At 36.6% G+C, this 17532-nt stretch overlaps 1 protein-coding gene across 1 annotated transcript; it reads right to left on the reverse strand.

Moving 5' to 3' along the window:
- Positions 1-18: 18 nt before the first annotated feature.
- Positions 19-16038, reverse strand: LOC145781613 (1,4-alpha-glucan-branching enzyme-like). The gene is made up of 15 exons (XM_082593288.1): positions 15110-16038; positions 12568-12734; positions 7454-7569; positions 7173-7298; positions 6808-7034; positions 5794-6003; positions 5226-5341; positions 4707-4834; positions 4238-4336; positions 3870-3980; positions 3531-3702; positions 2161-2345; positions 1427-1557; positions 700-817; positions 19-159 (listed from the first exon to the last, which is right to left on the reverse strand). Exons 1-15 carry the CDS (start codon positions 15217-15219, stop codon positions 112-114), a joined length of 2064 nt encoding a protein of 687 aa, XP_082449414.1. The 5' UTR covers positions 15220-16038; the 3' UTR covers positions 19-111.
- Positions 16039-17532: the final 1494 nt, after the last annotated feature.

Raw genomic sequence — 17532 nt, forward strand, 5'->3', positions numbered from 1 at the left:
AAATAACTACAGTAATCCAGCACGTTTGAAGGTCTTGACAGCGTGGGTGCATAGCTAGGGGAAAGCGCGTTGTGTTGACAGCATGATAACTTCATTAGTACGATGACTGCTTCAATCTTCAAGTGCCAATATCATCGCAGTTCTAGAGGGCAAATATACCTGCGCAAAATGTCAAAAACTTTGTAATCGCATGACGTAAAAGTTGACTTAGAGCCCCTTCGAATCATGGCGCCAAATATGTTTTTGCTTGCTAGTTCGTGAGACTGTTCTGACACCCACACCCCCCCAGAGGGCGTCCTATCGACGCCTATGCATTTGTCACCAGTTGCAAACCCTCTTGATGCTTGGGAGTTACACATACCAGCGAAACTCTGTTGCGGAGGGTTGACGGATGGAGTTTCTGCTTGTAGTCAGGCTATAGTGTTATGTATGTAAACTATTTTATTCACTCGATGACCCTCGTGGAAAGCTGGCCTTGAAGCAAGTTGCTAGAATGCGTGCACAGTGCACACCCAAAGTTTGAATCAAGATGCTTGACCAAAAGACCATTCTCCGTCGATTGAGATTTGAACAAACAATATGCTGTTCGTGCCACGTAAAAGTTCTTTTAAAAATGTAGCAAAAAATAACTGAATGTTGTTTGTGGTGTGAGAAAACGCATAGATTTTTTGTCGCTTCATCCACTGTGTGTTTACTTACCATTAAAGAATTCTGCCTGTCGTCCCATGGTTTGTTTTCTGTGTAAAAGCGTTGTGTTCGGTTAATCCGTTCATGTCCTCCGAAGTAAGCCTCATCGGAATCAAGTACGATCTTGTACCTGCAACCAAAACACGCACTGTGAAGCACTTTCACTGAGTATTCGCCAATTAAAGTGCTAAAGAAAAAAATTTCCGAAGCGATCGTTTCTTGCTTATGAGGCAGCAATTCGGCACAACATCTCCCAACTGCTGCAACCAGTGCACCGTCTCAATGTTGGTGTCCATAAGATCGTTTAAAGGAGCTGGCTTTCACCCTTTTTTTCCAAAGGTGCAAATAAACTAATCGCGACCCATTCGAAAAATCTTTTCAATTATTGTGATGGTAGCGCAAAACCAAAATGCATTAAATCGTCACAACTAAGAGCCCAAACTGAGTTTCCTATCTTGTAGAATGTAGAACATTAGCGCATATTCACTGAAAATCAAACCAATGCACTTGGTTTTGCTGATACGGCTTCAATTATACATTATGATCTGTGGGACTGCTAATGTTTGTGGGCTAATTTTGCTTTCGTTTTAAAAACCTGTACAAATGATTTTTGCGGTTGAATACCCTTTAAGCCGAAGAGATCACAAGTTTCCTTTTTGAATCAATAAACATTGAAGAAATGAAAGCAGAATTTGTGTGTGCTGAGATGATGTGCCGTGTTTGAAGCGCATCAACTTACTTTCCCGGCTTGTCAATCCCGATTTTATAATCAGGAAAGCTTTGAGATGGATGGAAGTTGAACAAGAAGAGAACGCCGTTTCTCTCGAACGCCAACACTTTGTCACCTTGGTGCTTTCTGCTGACGTAGGCCTGAAGTAAATTCACAAAAGTAATACGTATGGTACCACAAGCCTTCGAGACATTTTGGCATAAGTATTGTTCAATTTTTCGTTATATAACAATTGTGTTTATCCCAGACATACAAAAAGTTGCGCGAAAAAAAAAGAAAAAAAAAAGTTGCGCAAAAGAAAAAAAAAGACATACAAAACCAAAATAACTTCAACGGGTTTAACATTTTTTATTACACAAACAAATACAACATATTAAAATAAACCCAAACGTTTTCGATTTATTTTCTAATTCTCATTTTTTTTTATGTATAACAACGTTTGAGTTTATTTTAATGATGTTGTATTTCTTTGTGTAATAAAACATGTTACACCCGTTGAAGTTATTTTGTTTTGTATGCATGTGGTATAACAAAGCGAACTCTCTACCAAAGCATTATAATTGTATTTATATATTATAAACTGGAAGCAGTTAAAATGCAGAAGAAAAATTTTCAGTCTTCGCAAATCTGGTGAAAATGACGACCACAAAAAGGTTCGCTTCGTAATGTTCAATGTCCTTCGGACAACAATTTAACAGATTGTTATTCAACACCCTTCTTCGGTTTTATCATCATTGCTGTACCTGTGGGGCGCCAAGCCATTCATACTTTTCTTCGGTTTTTTGCATAGCAGCGTCAAAGCGATTTAAGAACTTGTACCGTAAGAGCTCATCATCAGCAAGAAAAAACTGTCGTCTGGCGTAATGATAGCTCGAGTTGTTGCCGGCGCGAGGGAAATCCAACCATTCCGGATGCCCGAACTCGTTGCCTGAAAGCAGACCACGTGAGCACACTGACAAAGGTTCGAAAATAGAGCATTGCTGTTTTTTTTTTATCAAATGCTAGTAGCGGTCAGACATGAACTTAAATTTAAATCTTGCAAATTTGACATCAACGACTGGATTTCATCATTTTGCTTTAAAGTCTGGACTTCTGTTAATTTGGACACTACTTTTAAGTTTGCTAAAACATGAACAATGATTGTTCTTCATTTTAATTGCAATAGATTGTTTTCAAACGAGCTTCTGTCTTCAAGGTTCAGTAAGTTTCATGGACTGCCAGTCACATGTCACGTTTAGACTTATGATGATAGTTTATTGTTGGATTTAACCAGACTTGAATGTTACCAACTTAAGATGCTTATTATTTGGATCTTAGGTTGAAATCTGGAAGTGAATTTGGATTCTAAAATCCGTATATCTCTGGTAGCGGTGTGAGACTTTTATTAAGTGGAGATTATACGAGAAATTAACTTAGAGAAACTTTGTCCAGCGAAAAAACATTGCGCACAGCCCTTCATACAAAAAGCAACCATTCAAGTTTATTTTTTCCATCCAGTAGATACAGCGACACTACTAGTCATGAAGGAATTAATAACTAATTATTGTACTAAATGCAAAGGAGACAGCCAAAGGGTTACCAAGTCAGCCGCCACCTTCAATGAGTAAAATAAAAATGAAAAAACTTGAAGCAAATTAGCATTAAACAATGTGAGCGATAGTGGAGACAAAACAAGCTCGTACCAATATTATAGTGCTAACAGCGCAGATGGTGCACGGTCGATTGGTCGACAGACATTTGGTCGACAGGACAATTGGTCGACAAGACAGTTGGTCGACAAGACGTTAGGTCGACGACGATTCATTTTAGGGTTAGGGCTAGAGTTAGGTTAGGGTTAAGGTTAGTTAACTAACCCTAAAATGAATCGTTCTGTCGACCTAACGTCCTGTCGACCAACTGTCTTGTCGACCAATTGTCTGTCGACCAATTGTCCTGTCGACCAATTGTCCTGTCGACCAACTGACCGGGTACCGCGCAGATATAGCCTACATTTAGGCTTCTAATCTAAAAATAATTATGCTCTGCCCTGAGCTGTATCGGTATGTGCATTTTGTGTTGCTTATTGAAAGACGATGAAGATAGGTTCCTATTTGTCGCTTGTTTAATATCTTACCAATGAAATTCAAATAGCCTTCTCCACCCAGGCCGTGCGTTATAAGACGGATCATCTTGTGCAGAGAGATACCTCGATCGATGATGGGTGTTAGCTCAGTATTAACAGACATGTTGGTATACATCTCCTTGTCCATGAGCCAAAAAGCCAAAGTTTTATCGCCCACCAAAGCCTGAAGAAAACGATTCTTTATTCTATGCATGTTAAACCTGCTGTCATTATATTACAACAGAAAACGGTGTATAATGTGTCAAGTTGCTTTATGTTCATGCAAACCAAATTTAATTGCAAGCTGAAGAACGTATTCATAACTATTTCTTGTGCAGAGAAAAAACTAACTTGGTCGTGGCTTTCTGCATACGCAATGCACTTTTCCCCATGTCTTCGGTTGGTTAAGGTGTGAACGATATCTCCCAAATCCCAGTCTTCATCCTTGCGTTCTTTCAAGATCTAGACACCGAAAACATAGATATCATTATTGTGGTGTCATCGCGCAAGTTAACAAGGTCTTAGACATAAAAAACCGGTTTACTAAATGGTTTGGTAGAGCACAGAAAAGCATTATTAATCCGCTTTGATTAATGTTTAACAGATTAATGGTTTTGTCTCTTATACTTTTTGTAACGCTTGACATAGCTTCATATAGGATCAAGCTGAACATAATATAACCACTCAATATAAACCGTTATAAAACTTTGCACACTCACTTTTATCCATTTATCTGGAATTGCCATAGCAAGCCTGTAGTCGAAGCCAATTCCTCCTTCTGATATAGGTCTACACATTCCAGGCATTCCAGATACATCCTGAAAGTATAAGCATACATTATAGCGTACATTTCCTTGCCTATGTCAACGTTGCTTCAGACATACATATTACATACACCAGTTAAAATTACCGTAAACACAGCAGTGTTACCATTCAATAAGACAAGTTGTGTATTCTATTCATACTTCACGTGTGACTGTGTCGTATGGTAGTGTTCAATGCCAGTAGCTGCTGGAAAGCGTCACTTCTCGCCGATATAAGACAAGCAAGATAACACGAGTAATTGTGCAGATAATATGCAAACCAGAAGTTGTAATAACCAGATGTTATGCGTACCGTAGTTATGATACGTAAAAAACACGAAAGTACACAAGTTTTGTTTTACTGCAGTTGAGAATTTCTCGTCACCTCTGCAATGGTTATGACGCTAGGAAAGAATGTCTTCAGCATGTCATTGGCAAGCATGAGATAAGCAATAGATTCCATGTCCATCTGTAAGCCGAAGTATTCGCCATAGTCGCCAGAGAATCCACGAGCTGAAGTGGGAAGTGAAACAATAAACTGTCACACGCATAGTTTGTCATCGGACGACAAGAAAACACTACCGGTGTTGCAATGAGGCGCACCAACATTCCAATCAATTGGGAAGACCACAAATAAAAATATTAGATCTACAATCTGTAAAGCAACGTCACGATAACGAGATTAACCAGTCGGTTGGACCTTTCGGTGGCAATATCTGGGCCGTGCAACTTTCATCTTGACAGGCCGCATGAAAAAGCATGCGCTACAATAGACAAAATCAAAGCCTGTCGACCATATCATGCACGCCACTGATTTAATATCGACATATAATGCCAACATGAACATAATATTCAGTGAAATAATATTCAGTGTTTGGATTAACACGAAACGGTTACGACTTACACATGCCGTGGTCGTGGTACAGCATTGAAGTGACACCGTCGAATCTGAAGCCATCGAACATGTATTCCACCATGTACCAACGCAGATTGGATAGCAGAAATCGTAACACCTCCCACCTTTATGACAAAACTTACGTGTTTCATAACACAAAAAGATACCGGTGTTCGTACTGGGTCTAGTCATAGAAGATTTGATTTAAGATCTTAAAGAATTATATTCGGGTGTTTCTCTTGCATGTTTTATGATAAAAATAATAACCATCTCTTTAAAGAAAGGCATCGTAATAAACATGCATTTTATTAGGCTTGACTATATTGAAAGATTTAGCGAATTACAGAAACCTTAATTGATGACGCAGGAATTGAATATGCAATTGCAAGGGCTTCAAATCTTCCGATATCAGTGAGCCAGAAATGATGCTGTTTTAGCACATCAGAACGGGTGACCAATGACATTAGTTGGAATTACCGACGATAGTTACTTGTGATCGTGTCATCTATCACAAACCCGAAAGTCAATGTCGCGTTCAATCAACAAAACAAAAAAATCATTATTCCGTTGTACATACGAAGAGTAATTGAACAGTCTGCTGTCCCACAATGCGTGCGACCCTCGGTGGCCGGAATGGAAGTAGCAGGAATCTGATCCATCGAACATGTTCAAACCGTCCAGCACGTTTTTGCAGGCATGGCTGTGCACCACATCCAAGAGGACGTATAGTCCCATCCCGTGGGCAGCATCCATCAACTCCTTTAAGTCATCAGGTGTCCCATAACGGCTGGGAGTAAAGGTAAAACAAATGTAACGTCGTTTTGACAGGAACGTAAAACGAAATAGTACGGTTAAGATTAGATCTACAAGCAAGCTGTCAAATAAATAACATTTGCTCAACTAGTTTTGCCAGCATGTTGGTTGTGTGTTAAGTTGCAAACATAAAAATGTTAAACCATTGTGCGACAACTCATCTTGAGAAATGTTTTAACAAAATTGTTGCTTTAAAATGTTTTAAAACAATTGCTGCGCGGAAACAATCGGCCACCCCCACTAGTGGGGAACAAACCGACGATGGATTATGATGATGATGTTGCTTGTAGCAAAAAAGTACAGACGGAGCTTCCGCAAACTGACTTTCATTGGGATAGCTATGCAAACGGTTACAAAGTTAGTACAAAATCATTATTAAATCAAAATCCTCGTTTAGATAACTTCTTTTTTCATTTTAATTCAAGCTGAGATTTACATCCCGGTAGTGACAAAAACGAAGCGGAAACAGATGTTTAGTACAACCAAAAAAATTTCCCATCTAACCATTTGATTCGGAATGCGTGTCGTAGTTGGGTTAAGAACAGCAGTGGCAATTACGTAGCCAAAACAAGTCGAAAATTAGGAACCAGCATGTGCAGTAGTACACATTGTGCACTTTTATGTAAAAACGGCGACAGACATCAAAGGTCACCATTGGTATTGCACAAAGAAAATACACTCGTGAAAATAAAAAATGACAAACCTAAACGTACAGACGATTAATGCCACACTCTGTTCATGCATCATAAGCACTAAGTTATCGATCATTAAAATATACCTTGAGGCAGCAAAAAAACTTGTAACTTGATATCCGAAGCTGGCGTAGTACGCATGCTCCATTATGGCCATAAGCTGAATGCAGTTATATCCCAAGTTTTTGATCGTTGGCAAAACGTTTTCTTTGAAATGTTTGTAAGACGCAACCTTTCCTTCATACGATGAAATGCCAACGTGAGCTTCATAAATTCGAAGACTGTTGGGTTTTGCTGGCTTGGGGTTTTTGAACTAAAAAAAGAGGTCAATGAATTGGCTTTATCCTTACAAAAAAGATTTGTTTTAAATTTAGATGCTGTTACAAACAATGCAACGATTACTAATTCTACTAAAATATAAGCTACCAAAATGACAAGCATTCAAGTTTACCTGGTAAGGTTGAGAAGGGTTCCAAAAAATCCACTGATATGTACCATGACCGTCTTTTTGCACAACATACGAAGCCCATGGCGATAATCGCTCAAGGTGTTGGTCATCATGCGTCTGAATGATCAACTGGGAAGTACAGCAAATTTACTTAAAAGAGTATTAAAGTTATTGAGGTGTTGGCGCAGAACAGGAAAATGCGAGTTCATTTTTATCGGCTTGTTGTATCGTTAATTACATGATTGCAGCTGATATACAGCACATGCGTATCTACTTCGCCAAACCTGCAGTTGACTTAGGTGATTAATTGCGCAACTTCCATCCGACCTGGGTGGTATGGTGAGTTCCCACTTGCCATTTTCTTTTTTTTCATAACGGTAGCCCCATTGCTCCCAATTATCTAGAGAAAGTCAATTTATGAATAAAATATTCAAACAGTTAAACTTATAAAAAGTTCACTGCACCATAAAGAATCCTGCCATAACAGACAGCAATTATATATATACATTTAATGGCTCTGCCAAATGAATTTAGCTTGTGCTTCAACCTAACATATTTATTCCATAAAGCAAATATTCATGTGGCACAGTATCATCATCATCATCATCAGCCGGTCATGCCACTGCTGGCAGATGGCCTCCACATATGTTTCCACACCATTCTGTCTTTTGCTGTTCTCATCCAGGTGATGCCAATCTTTTCTTCTATGTCATCTCGCCATCTTCTTTTTGGTCTCCCTCTAGTTCTTCTTGCATATCTTGGTGTCCATTCTGTGGTTATCCTGGCCCATCTGTTGTCTTTCATTCTTGCTACATGTCCCGCCCATTGCCACTTTAGGTTTGTTGCTGTTTCTATGACATCTTTGATACAAGTTTTGTTTCTGATAACTTCATTTCTGATCTTGTCTTTTCTATTTATGTTCAATATTATTCTTTCCATGTTCCTTTGTGCTGCTGCCAGTTTTCTTGTTTGTTGTTTTGTGAGTGACCATGTTTCTGCTCCGTATGTTAATGTTGGCAATATTACTGTGTCCATGATTTTTCGTTTTAAGCTAATTGGAATATTCTTGCTCTTTAAAAAAGTGTTATATTGACCAAATCTTCTCCAGCCTGATGTTATCCTTTGGGTGATCTCAGTTTCCATGTCGTTTCCTGGCGTTATCATTTTCCCTAGATATTTGTATTGATCAACCTCCTCTATCTTTTCTCCATCTATCAAAATACCCGCCCTTGGTTGTTTCCCTGCTATCTCGTTACACATTATTTTTGTCTTTTTCTTGTTCATCTTCATTCCATCTCGTTTCCCTTCTCGATTCAGTTCCTCAAGCAATTGTTGCAGAGTACATTCTGACTGTGCAAAAAGGATGATGTCATCTGCAAATCTGAGATTGGTCAGCAGTTGTCCATTAATGACAAGTCCAGTCTCAGATTTCAGCTTCTTGAATATCTCTTCAACTGCAGCTGTAAACATAACAGGTGAAAGAGTGTCACCTTGGCGCACCCAGGGGTCCCACTCAAAAGTTTCCTATTTTTTTTATGATTTTATGCAAAAAAAGTCAAAAATTTTATGATTTTTTATGAATTGTTTTGGTTATTTTATGATTTTTTTATGATTTTTCATCAAAATTTTATGCTTTTTTTATGATTTTACATCAGAGCTCGATGTTTTGTTATATTAAATTTTTTAAAGTATTTCTTTTTACAATTTAAGGATAAAAAGCGATTACGGAAAAACAATCAATGCAAGTCATCACGTCAAACCCAACATAGGCTACAGCTTTTGAGTGGAAGTACAAAACATATAATAATATACTGTAAGCTTGTTATTCTTTACATTATTTCAATATGGTTAAATTGTTTAGCTCAGTTCAGAGCAAGCTGCACTTTAAAAATCAAATCAACGCAACAACAGACTTGCGAAGACATTGGGAATAACCAGTAGGCTACTTCTAGGTTCTGCAGAAATCTAACTTATCATAATTCCTTTGGAACAGACCTGTTAATCAGTATTTGCTGTGGCTTGATCTTTCTAGCATGGCTCATGTAAACCAACTTTTTAGTAACATTACCGGTACTCAAATGGTCAAACTGAATGTCCAGATCACCCTGCTTTGCTGAGTGCCGTAAATCAGTTATTATATTATTATACTCTTACTACAACCAGCCTAAAAAATAAAGAAAATGAATATGTAATGTGTGAAGAAAGTGAAATATGTGATGCAATAGTGCTTTACAATAAACGAAACAACTGTTCAGGAAGCTGCAATACCATAGTGTAGAACATGGCTAGTTGGCTACTATGTCACTTAATTAAATGCAAGAACAGTAGAATACCTAGTTTCAAATAGCTACAGACCTATATTTTAACACTAATAGGGGCTTTTCTAAAATACGAGTGGCCACTATATATGGTTAATGCAACCCAAAGCTGATCTAGTCCTATTTCAGATCTCGAACCGAGTCATGACCTTACTTTAAATAAGTTCAGGCTTAACTCTAAACTTAAAATAAACCTCCATAGGTATCATAACCAATGATCCTTACTCGACTAGTGGCCAAAGTGACCCTATGAAAAACTATAGCGGCCATTCATAGTATAGTGCAGCCTCTTCACAACACTGAATTGAAAAATGATAGGATAATGATGATAAAATTTCTGATAGGATGATGATGATAAAATTTCTGATTCTGAAGTACAAAAAACCTAATAAGCCATACTAGATCAAGAAAATGCAAACAAAAACTAAGAGAGATACCGATTGCAAGTCAGCATAATTTAGGCTACTTCACACTCACAGCAAGGCAGTTGAAACACGAACAAAATAGAAATAAAAGAAATAAGACTGAAAATGGCGTTCGTTCAATTTCAAAGTCAACTTAACTTGTTGAGACAAAGTTAATTGGTAAAGAATTCCCTTTTACGATCTTTTCTTTTTAATTTCAGTTTGGAGCCTAAAGCATTAGCAAGCACTTTCTCACATTTTCTTTTACGATTACGGCGATGTCAATTCTTGCTTCAGCTGCTTGAAAAACTTTTCGATCCAACGCTTTGTTTGACAATGCCTCCTGAAGCTTTGCATGCCCATCTCCAATAATTTCATCAGCAGCTTTAATGCTTGCTTCAGTTTTTTTTAATTTCATCTTCAATTTTTTCGATTTCCTTTTGTTTTTCTGCCATATTGTTGGCTTCAACAGTAGCCTGAGCACTTTCTTTCTCTTTTCTCAATTTTTCTTCCAGAGCTCTTTCCTGCTCAAGGTCAGCCATATACTTTGTATGAGCACCCTTTTAGTTCTGAAACTAGTGTTCTGTTAATGGGAAAGTTTACCACATCATCATACCGATTTAGTTCACCTTTCACCATTCTCAGTGCAACAATTGTGATTTCTTTAAGAGAACTTCTATGTGAATCAATCAAATGTTTATTAATGGAGAAACTTCTTTCAGGACTGGCATTACCATGACTTAATGTTAGAACATATTTTGCAAGACAAAATAGTTGCGGATATTTTTTTATCCCAGCATCATCTAACAGGCCTCCAATTTTTGTCCAATAATAGTCAATTCTCTTGTAGGAAGACACTTTTGGTAGGGGTGTTACTGTTAAACCATATTTGATTAGTGCTTGAGTCCAGTAGGAAGATTGGGAATTGGTGTAGCTATTTGTTACTTTCAAGATCAGTCTTTTTGTAAAACTCATCTAGAATATCCTTAGATTGATACCATAACCACTGCAGTCTTGCCTTATCATAAAGCTCTTCTCTTAAAACAGATGTACATCAATTGCAAAAGCATTTGCAGGACACTTTTTAAGGCAATTGGAGACTGTCCAAGTTAGATTGACGATAGAAGTTGTAGCTCCAACATTATTTCATTTTTCTGGGTACAAAAATTGGGTGCAACCTAATTCGTACTCTAAACACTTCGTACCCTCATTTCGTACCCTGAAAAGATCAAGAGAAAAAATTAAAAAAAGCCTAAGTGGCTGATCGCAGTATCGGCAATTTTAAAATTTTCCTCCTGAAAAGATCGAGATTGCATCCCAAAAATTGTGCCTGCTTAAGAACAGATGAATGGAATGACAAATGATGTAAAAGGTAACTTGTAGCAACCACAAAAAAGTTCAGACAGTCAGATTTAAATTTCTTGTCAGCTTCAGTAAGGACTGCAATATCACTGACTAAAATTTTTGCTCGTGTTCCAGCATCAATCAAGTTCAACGGCTTCTGAAGTTCTTTGTGACATCAAGCAAAAGATTTTCTGACTCTGTGGATGATGTTTTTTTGTTGTTGATAAATTTACTAAACAAAGCCGTGATCAGATAGCAGATTGCTGAGTAAAGAATGTGAATCAGTGGCTCTTCACATTGGAATAGGACTAAAAACCGTTCAAAGTCACCAGAAGCAAATGATACAAATGAAATATATTCAATCAAAGGATCTTTTAATGCTTCTGAAATCCTTTTGTATCTCTGGGTGGATGCAATGTTTGACTTGAAGTTGACTTGAAGTTTTTTTGCTGAGGCAAAAACTGCAGGAAATAATGTCAGAAGTCCCATTCAAGATTTAAGGACATGTCCGCCATGAATTTCGAGGCCTGAGTAACACATTGCTTGCAAATGGCCTCAATAGTTTCCTTGCCTAACCCTACGCTTTTTCCCAAAACATTGCTGTCAAATTATCCTTTCACCATTCTCCCACAATAACTGCAATGTCTTGAAATCTTGTCAGCGTCTACTTGTCTAGCCTATGTCTAATGACGTTTAAAACATGCAATGAAAGTATCTAGCTACGATCCTTTTCTAATTCCAGCTCCACAGGCAACGCTGGACTTGATTACGCAACCACATGTTATCCTAAATCAGTGCATTCAACAGACGGCGTCACAATCGTTGCACGAATAATTATTCTGTTATCATGGTTGGAACTGTTACACATTACACTATATCAATTTTTTGATTTTTACATGCTCAGTTCTCCATCACAACTAAATTTTATGATTTTTTATGATTGTGTCTAAATTTTATGCTATTTTATGATTTTTACCAAATCAAGCAAAATTTTATGATTTTTTATGATTTTATGCCGAGTGGGACCCCTGCGCACCCCTTTCTGAATCTTTATTTTATCACTTAATTTCTCGGTTCTGATTTGTGCAGTGCCATTTGTGTATGTATTTTTGATAATGTTTACTATTTTATCTGATATACCATGAATTTGAATTGCATTAAAAACAGAGGAGTGCTTGATGGAATCAAATGCCTTCTCATAATCAACAAATGCCATAAATATGGGTAGTTGTGTGGCACAGTTATGTGTATGTGTGTATTCATGTGGCACAGTATACACACACAAAAACAAATAAACTACTAATAATGGCGTTCAATATAATATTCACTTACTGAAATCTCCTCGTAAGTAAAGTGCTTTAGCAGCAGGTGCCCATTCCTTGCAGCGAACACTCCCATCATGATCGACTTTTACTCCAAACTCCAGGTAACCTTGCGTAAAGGAATTCAAGCCTTCAGCACCTTCAATTCTTGCTTTTGTTTTGGTGTAAATTGAATACCTGAAGAAAATCAGTTTTGATATGTGGAAGACGATTTAATCAACATTGAACACAGTCGCATAACATAATTACATAACACTGAAGAGGATTGAAATGCACAGAAAGGTTTGGGTTTTGACAACCCATTTTAGCTAATTTTGGGGTGCTGAATCCGAAAATGAACTCAGATTTTCTCTATCACATCACGTTCTTGAGATATGAAATATCCCTAATTTAAAAAAAAAATCAATTTTTGCCCCCCCTCTGTTGTCAAAACAAGGAATTCTGATGCAATAAACACTGTTTTACCTGCAATAATCTAGCTTTAATTAACAAACAAGCATTCTATATTATATTCACACAAATTTGCGTTGTCTTTATTAAAATTTCATGCCTTGGAATAAAAAATAGGCATGCAAAAGAGCAACCATAATAACATCAAACGCTACATTATGCTGACGAACATGTCGATAGGACAGTGACAAGGTATTTTCTGAATTATAGCCTACAGTTCACACAATATGCACATAGACATTCCAATGGAGTGCAGAAATTCTGAAGACACACACAGAAATAGCAAAGTGCCAAAATAAAGATTGACTCAAAGGGACTTGGGCAGGGCGAGTTCAGAAACAGTCAAAAAAAGAGCTTTCATAAATATGAACTCTTCACTTATAAGCTTAAAAAGGCTCTTTTGAGGGACTTTCTTTTATGAGCAGCATCTGGAATTTCTCTTTTAAAACTACAACAATAGTCGGCCATCATGACAATCCCTCCGACCTTGATAACGTTCCTGCATAATTTTAATATCCTGGTGGAAACGTTCACCCTGTTCTTCACTAACTTTCTCAAGGTTTTCTGGAAACTCATCCGCATGGCTTTTCAAATAGTGAACTTTGATGCTCATCCTGCATCCCAAATCTTCAAAACTAAGCAGTAGCTCCCTTAAGAGATCTTTATAATTTTCTGCTTTTCTGTTTCCCAAAAAATTTCTCACAACAGCACCGAAAGCATTCCAAGCTCTAGCCTCGAATGGCAACATTGATTTTACAAAATTTTCATCCTTTAACAATTGCCTGATTTGTGGTCCATTGAAAATCCCAGCTCTTTTTTTCTCTTCACTGAGACCAGGAAAAGCATAACATATATACTTAAAACACTCTCCTTCATGATCCAAAGCTTTTACATATTGTTTCATGAGACCAAATTTGATGTGAAGAGGAGGCAAGAGAATCTTTTTGATATCAACTAACTGATCACGTATGATATTTTTGTCTCCAGGTGTCAAGGTGAGCCTTGGAGGCCACTCTTCTTTGTTCCAGTGCTGATCCTTGGCCCTGCTGTCCCAGTAGCATAGGAAACATGGGTATTTGGTGTAGCCACTTTGTTGCCCCAGCAAAAAGTTTACCATTTTTAAATCTACACAGATGAGCCAACCATCCTCATGGTACTTTAACTTTTCAAGAACGGTTTTGATGTTCTGATACTCTTCTTTCATTGTCACCGAATGTCCTATCGGAATAGAAATGTACACGTTACCATTGTGAAGTAGAACACACTTCAAACTTCGTTTGGAGCTATCAATGAAAAGTCTCCATTCGTCTGCATCATACTGTGGTAATCCCATTTCTAGAAGAAGCCCTTCTATATTGTTGCAATAAACGAAATTGGCCCCTTGTTTAAAAAGTTGGCTCTTTTTTGGCCCTTTTTGACCGTGCAGTTGGCTCCTTGCCAAATTTACATTTGGTAACCCTGCTGCACAGAGATAGCAGCTGACCCACAGATAACGCCTGAGAAGCCAAGACAGGGAGTTCAAGCCAGCATGGAAAAACTCAACACTACCAATCTCCACTATATCCTATTACGATTATTATCATAACAGGAATTTTTTTTATTTTAAAGGAAATCTGAACCAATTTATGAATTTAGTGTAAAAATATCTCTATGTTTGAAAGTTTATAGCTGTCAGAAAATAATTATATTTGACATTTTACTGCACTAAAAAGGGTATAAATTGGTCAATTTCATTAATAATGGCAGCGATAGAAAGAAAACTTGATGTGATAGAGAAAATCTGAGTTCATTTTCGGATTCAGCGCCCCAAAATTAGCCAAAATCAGTTGTCAAAACCCAAACCTGAAAAAAAAAGTTGAAATTTGTAGACCAGTGTTTGATAAAAACCTGGTACTGTAGTGTATTATATCATGTCCTTACTCTACTATCAATATACATGGCATTAATATAGATTAAAATTTAGCTACTGTAAGCTTCTTTCATAAATTAGCTGTATTATTGGTTTCAAGACTTCCTGGCTTTAGCAGGAAAGCTATATAAGCGTTTTCTAAATCAAACACAAAAAGCTTGCAAAAAAATCTCCACTTAATGTTTAATAATACCTTCTTTTAATCTCAGTTTCACAGTGCTTTATGTGTGGGTCAAGATCAACTAACTTTTGAAATTCTGGAACAACAACATCATCGAGGAAGATTCCATCACCATTCTGCATCTTGATTCTTAGAGTACAACTAGCAAACCTTCGATTTATTTCAAACTAAAATTGTATTATTAAACTGAGCATAAACAGTGCTAATTACAACCGGTTTGTGTTTGTTACTTTGAAGCTAACAAAGTACTTTAAATCATCACAATTGGAAAATCAAACGCATAAATTACAACCAAAGTTTATTTCAACTCTTTTTAAGTGAAAAAGTTTTTACATTTTTGTGCAATTACAACACAATCATTTTATAAATTGCTACTGAATAACAAATCATGCAGTTAAAGATCAAACACTTGATATGGATTCAAAATTTGTGGAGAAAAGTTATCATCACCAGATGAGATCTCTAAAATATGCTGTAAAAATAAAACTACCGGTATTCAATACACAGTGCCAGGTTTTTTTTTAAGGTTTGGTTTGGGTGACCGCTAAGTAGTTTTAAGAGACCGCAAGTGTTTCATTTCAATATCAAAAAATAGCCATAACTACATACAATCAACGCAACATAAAATGAATTATTCGACAAGGCACAGCTTAAATGATTGTGACAGCGACCAAACAGCCTGCCAAACACGGCCGCCAAACAAGTTTGCTGCACAATCACACAAAGTGTGCTTGTTGGCTTCTGCTTGTTATGTTTCCACACGTAAAAACCGGTCATTATTCCCATAAATCAGAAATAAACATTGACGAGTATCGAAGGTGCACTTCTTTTGTGAATAACTCTTTGATTCAGCTGTTAGCTGTACCTCCACTTATTCTTTTTTCCGGACGTGAACTATTGATCGTAGGCTATATTCGTATTATCGACAAGACATAGCGAGAAACAACCATTACTTTTCTACTGTAGTTGCAAGTCCAAATTTTGGGAAACCGCTGGAGAAATTTGGGGGACCGTTTCGGTCCCCCAAAACACCTTAAAAAAAACACTGCACAGTGCTCTTTAAATAGGATTTATTGTACTTTGACTCAGTGCTAGGGATGGTTAAAAACGTTTTTTTAGTTGTCGTTTTTTCAATCTTTTTTTTGGTTTTTTTTTCTACTATAATATTTCTTATCGTTGCTACATTTTTTCAAGTGACAACTGATTTCATTGATCATAACAAAGAATTGCAAGAGAATGTTGAATTATAGCTGCTGAATAACTTATTATAAATTAATATACTGTAGTTTTAACTAAGTTCTGTAAGTCAGAAGTGTGGTTGCATGCTTAGCAAGTGGTATCAATGAACCACCCAACTTCAAGTGCTACCAATGATGAGGACGAGGACTGTGTGGTCCCAGTGGTGACCATGTTAACAGTCAACCTCCTTTATTGCTTCTCTTAATTTCTTTTATTAGTTTGTTTCTTTCATTTATTCCTGTCATTTCTTTCATTGCATATAGCCAACAATGATGAGTATTATGATGTTCTTTAAAGTCTAATTAGTGAATCTACAGCATAGTCGACTGATACAGGTTGACTTATCAGTAAAAAAGTAGACCGTACCACACTAAATTGACAAATTCAAGTTCTTTCAATTTAAATGTGATAAACTTGAATTTACTAATTTTAGTGTGATACGCTTTACTTTTTTGATTAATTATCACATTATGCATCCTTTTGGATCATTGGTAAAGCCAAAATAAAATTTTAATGAAAAGTAGTGACAAAGCTTTATTTTGGCAATTTATCAATATCTTGGTTGTTTTAGACAAATATTTCAAAGAAAAAGTATATACAAATTTTGTTCCACATTTAAATTTTAGACAGATTGTTGGTGCAAAAAAACAATTGTTTTTTTAATTTTTTTTTTTTGTAAAAAAAAAGTTTTATAAAAAAACAAGCACAAAAAAATGACTTACATCTTTACTAAGTACACAAACCATGTGTATTAAAATAATTTTTTTACATTAACTTGATTTGAAGTTAAATAAAACTAAAGTTATCCAAGTTTTACACTAAAGCAACATTTCCAAATATGTACGTTTCAAACAATGTTAAAAGTGAAAGCACCCATTTATTCAAATAACAGTAAAGAAATGAATTGCTGCATAACATGACTTCTTCTATATCTGATAGTTTTTAAAGCAAGGTAATAGCACATAGATAATGGATATACAGTAGGCTATTCTTTACTTCTCAGGTTTAGCAAAAACATTGAGTCCGTCCTAAAAATTTGTAACCCAGCTGCACCAATGTCTAATTATAATTTTATACCCACGTTTGATTAAGGAGCCAAGATGATACACATATTATTGAACAATTGAGCTTGATGTGAGTTTGAATAACAACCATAACCAAAGTGAAATTTTAGTTTATTTGCTTTCGTTGGAAAG

The sequence above is a fragment of the Aplidium turbinatum genome, chromosome 13 (genome assembly GCF_918807975.1).
Source record: "Aplidium turbinatum chromosome 13, kaAplTurb1.1, whole genome shotgun sequence".
NCBI classification, from domain to species: Eukaryota; Metazoa; Chordata; class Ascidiacea; order Aplousobranchia; family Polyclinidae; genus Aplidium; species Aplidium turbinatum.

Bases quoted from the DNA above. Each gene is read 5' to 3' on its own strand.
- LOC145781613 (XM_082593288.1), bottom strand. From the start codon at position 15,219: ATGCAGAATGGTGATGGAATCTTCCTCGATGATGTTGTTGTTCCAGAA. The intron at 7,299-7,453 runs GTTTGGCGAAGT...TGTACTTCCCAG, and splicing joins ATCACCTAAGTCAACTGCAG to TTGATCATTCAGACGCATGA. The intron at 7,035-7,172 runs GTAAACTTGAAT...CTCTTTTTTTAG, and splicing joins ACCCTTCTCAACCTTACCAG to TTCAAAAACCCCAAGCCAGC.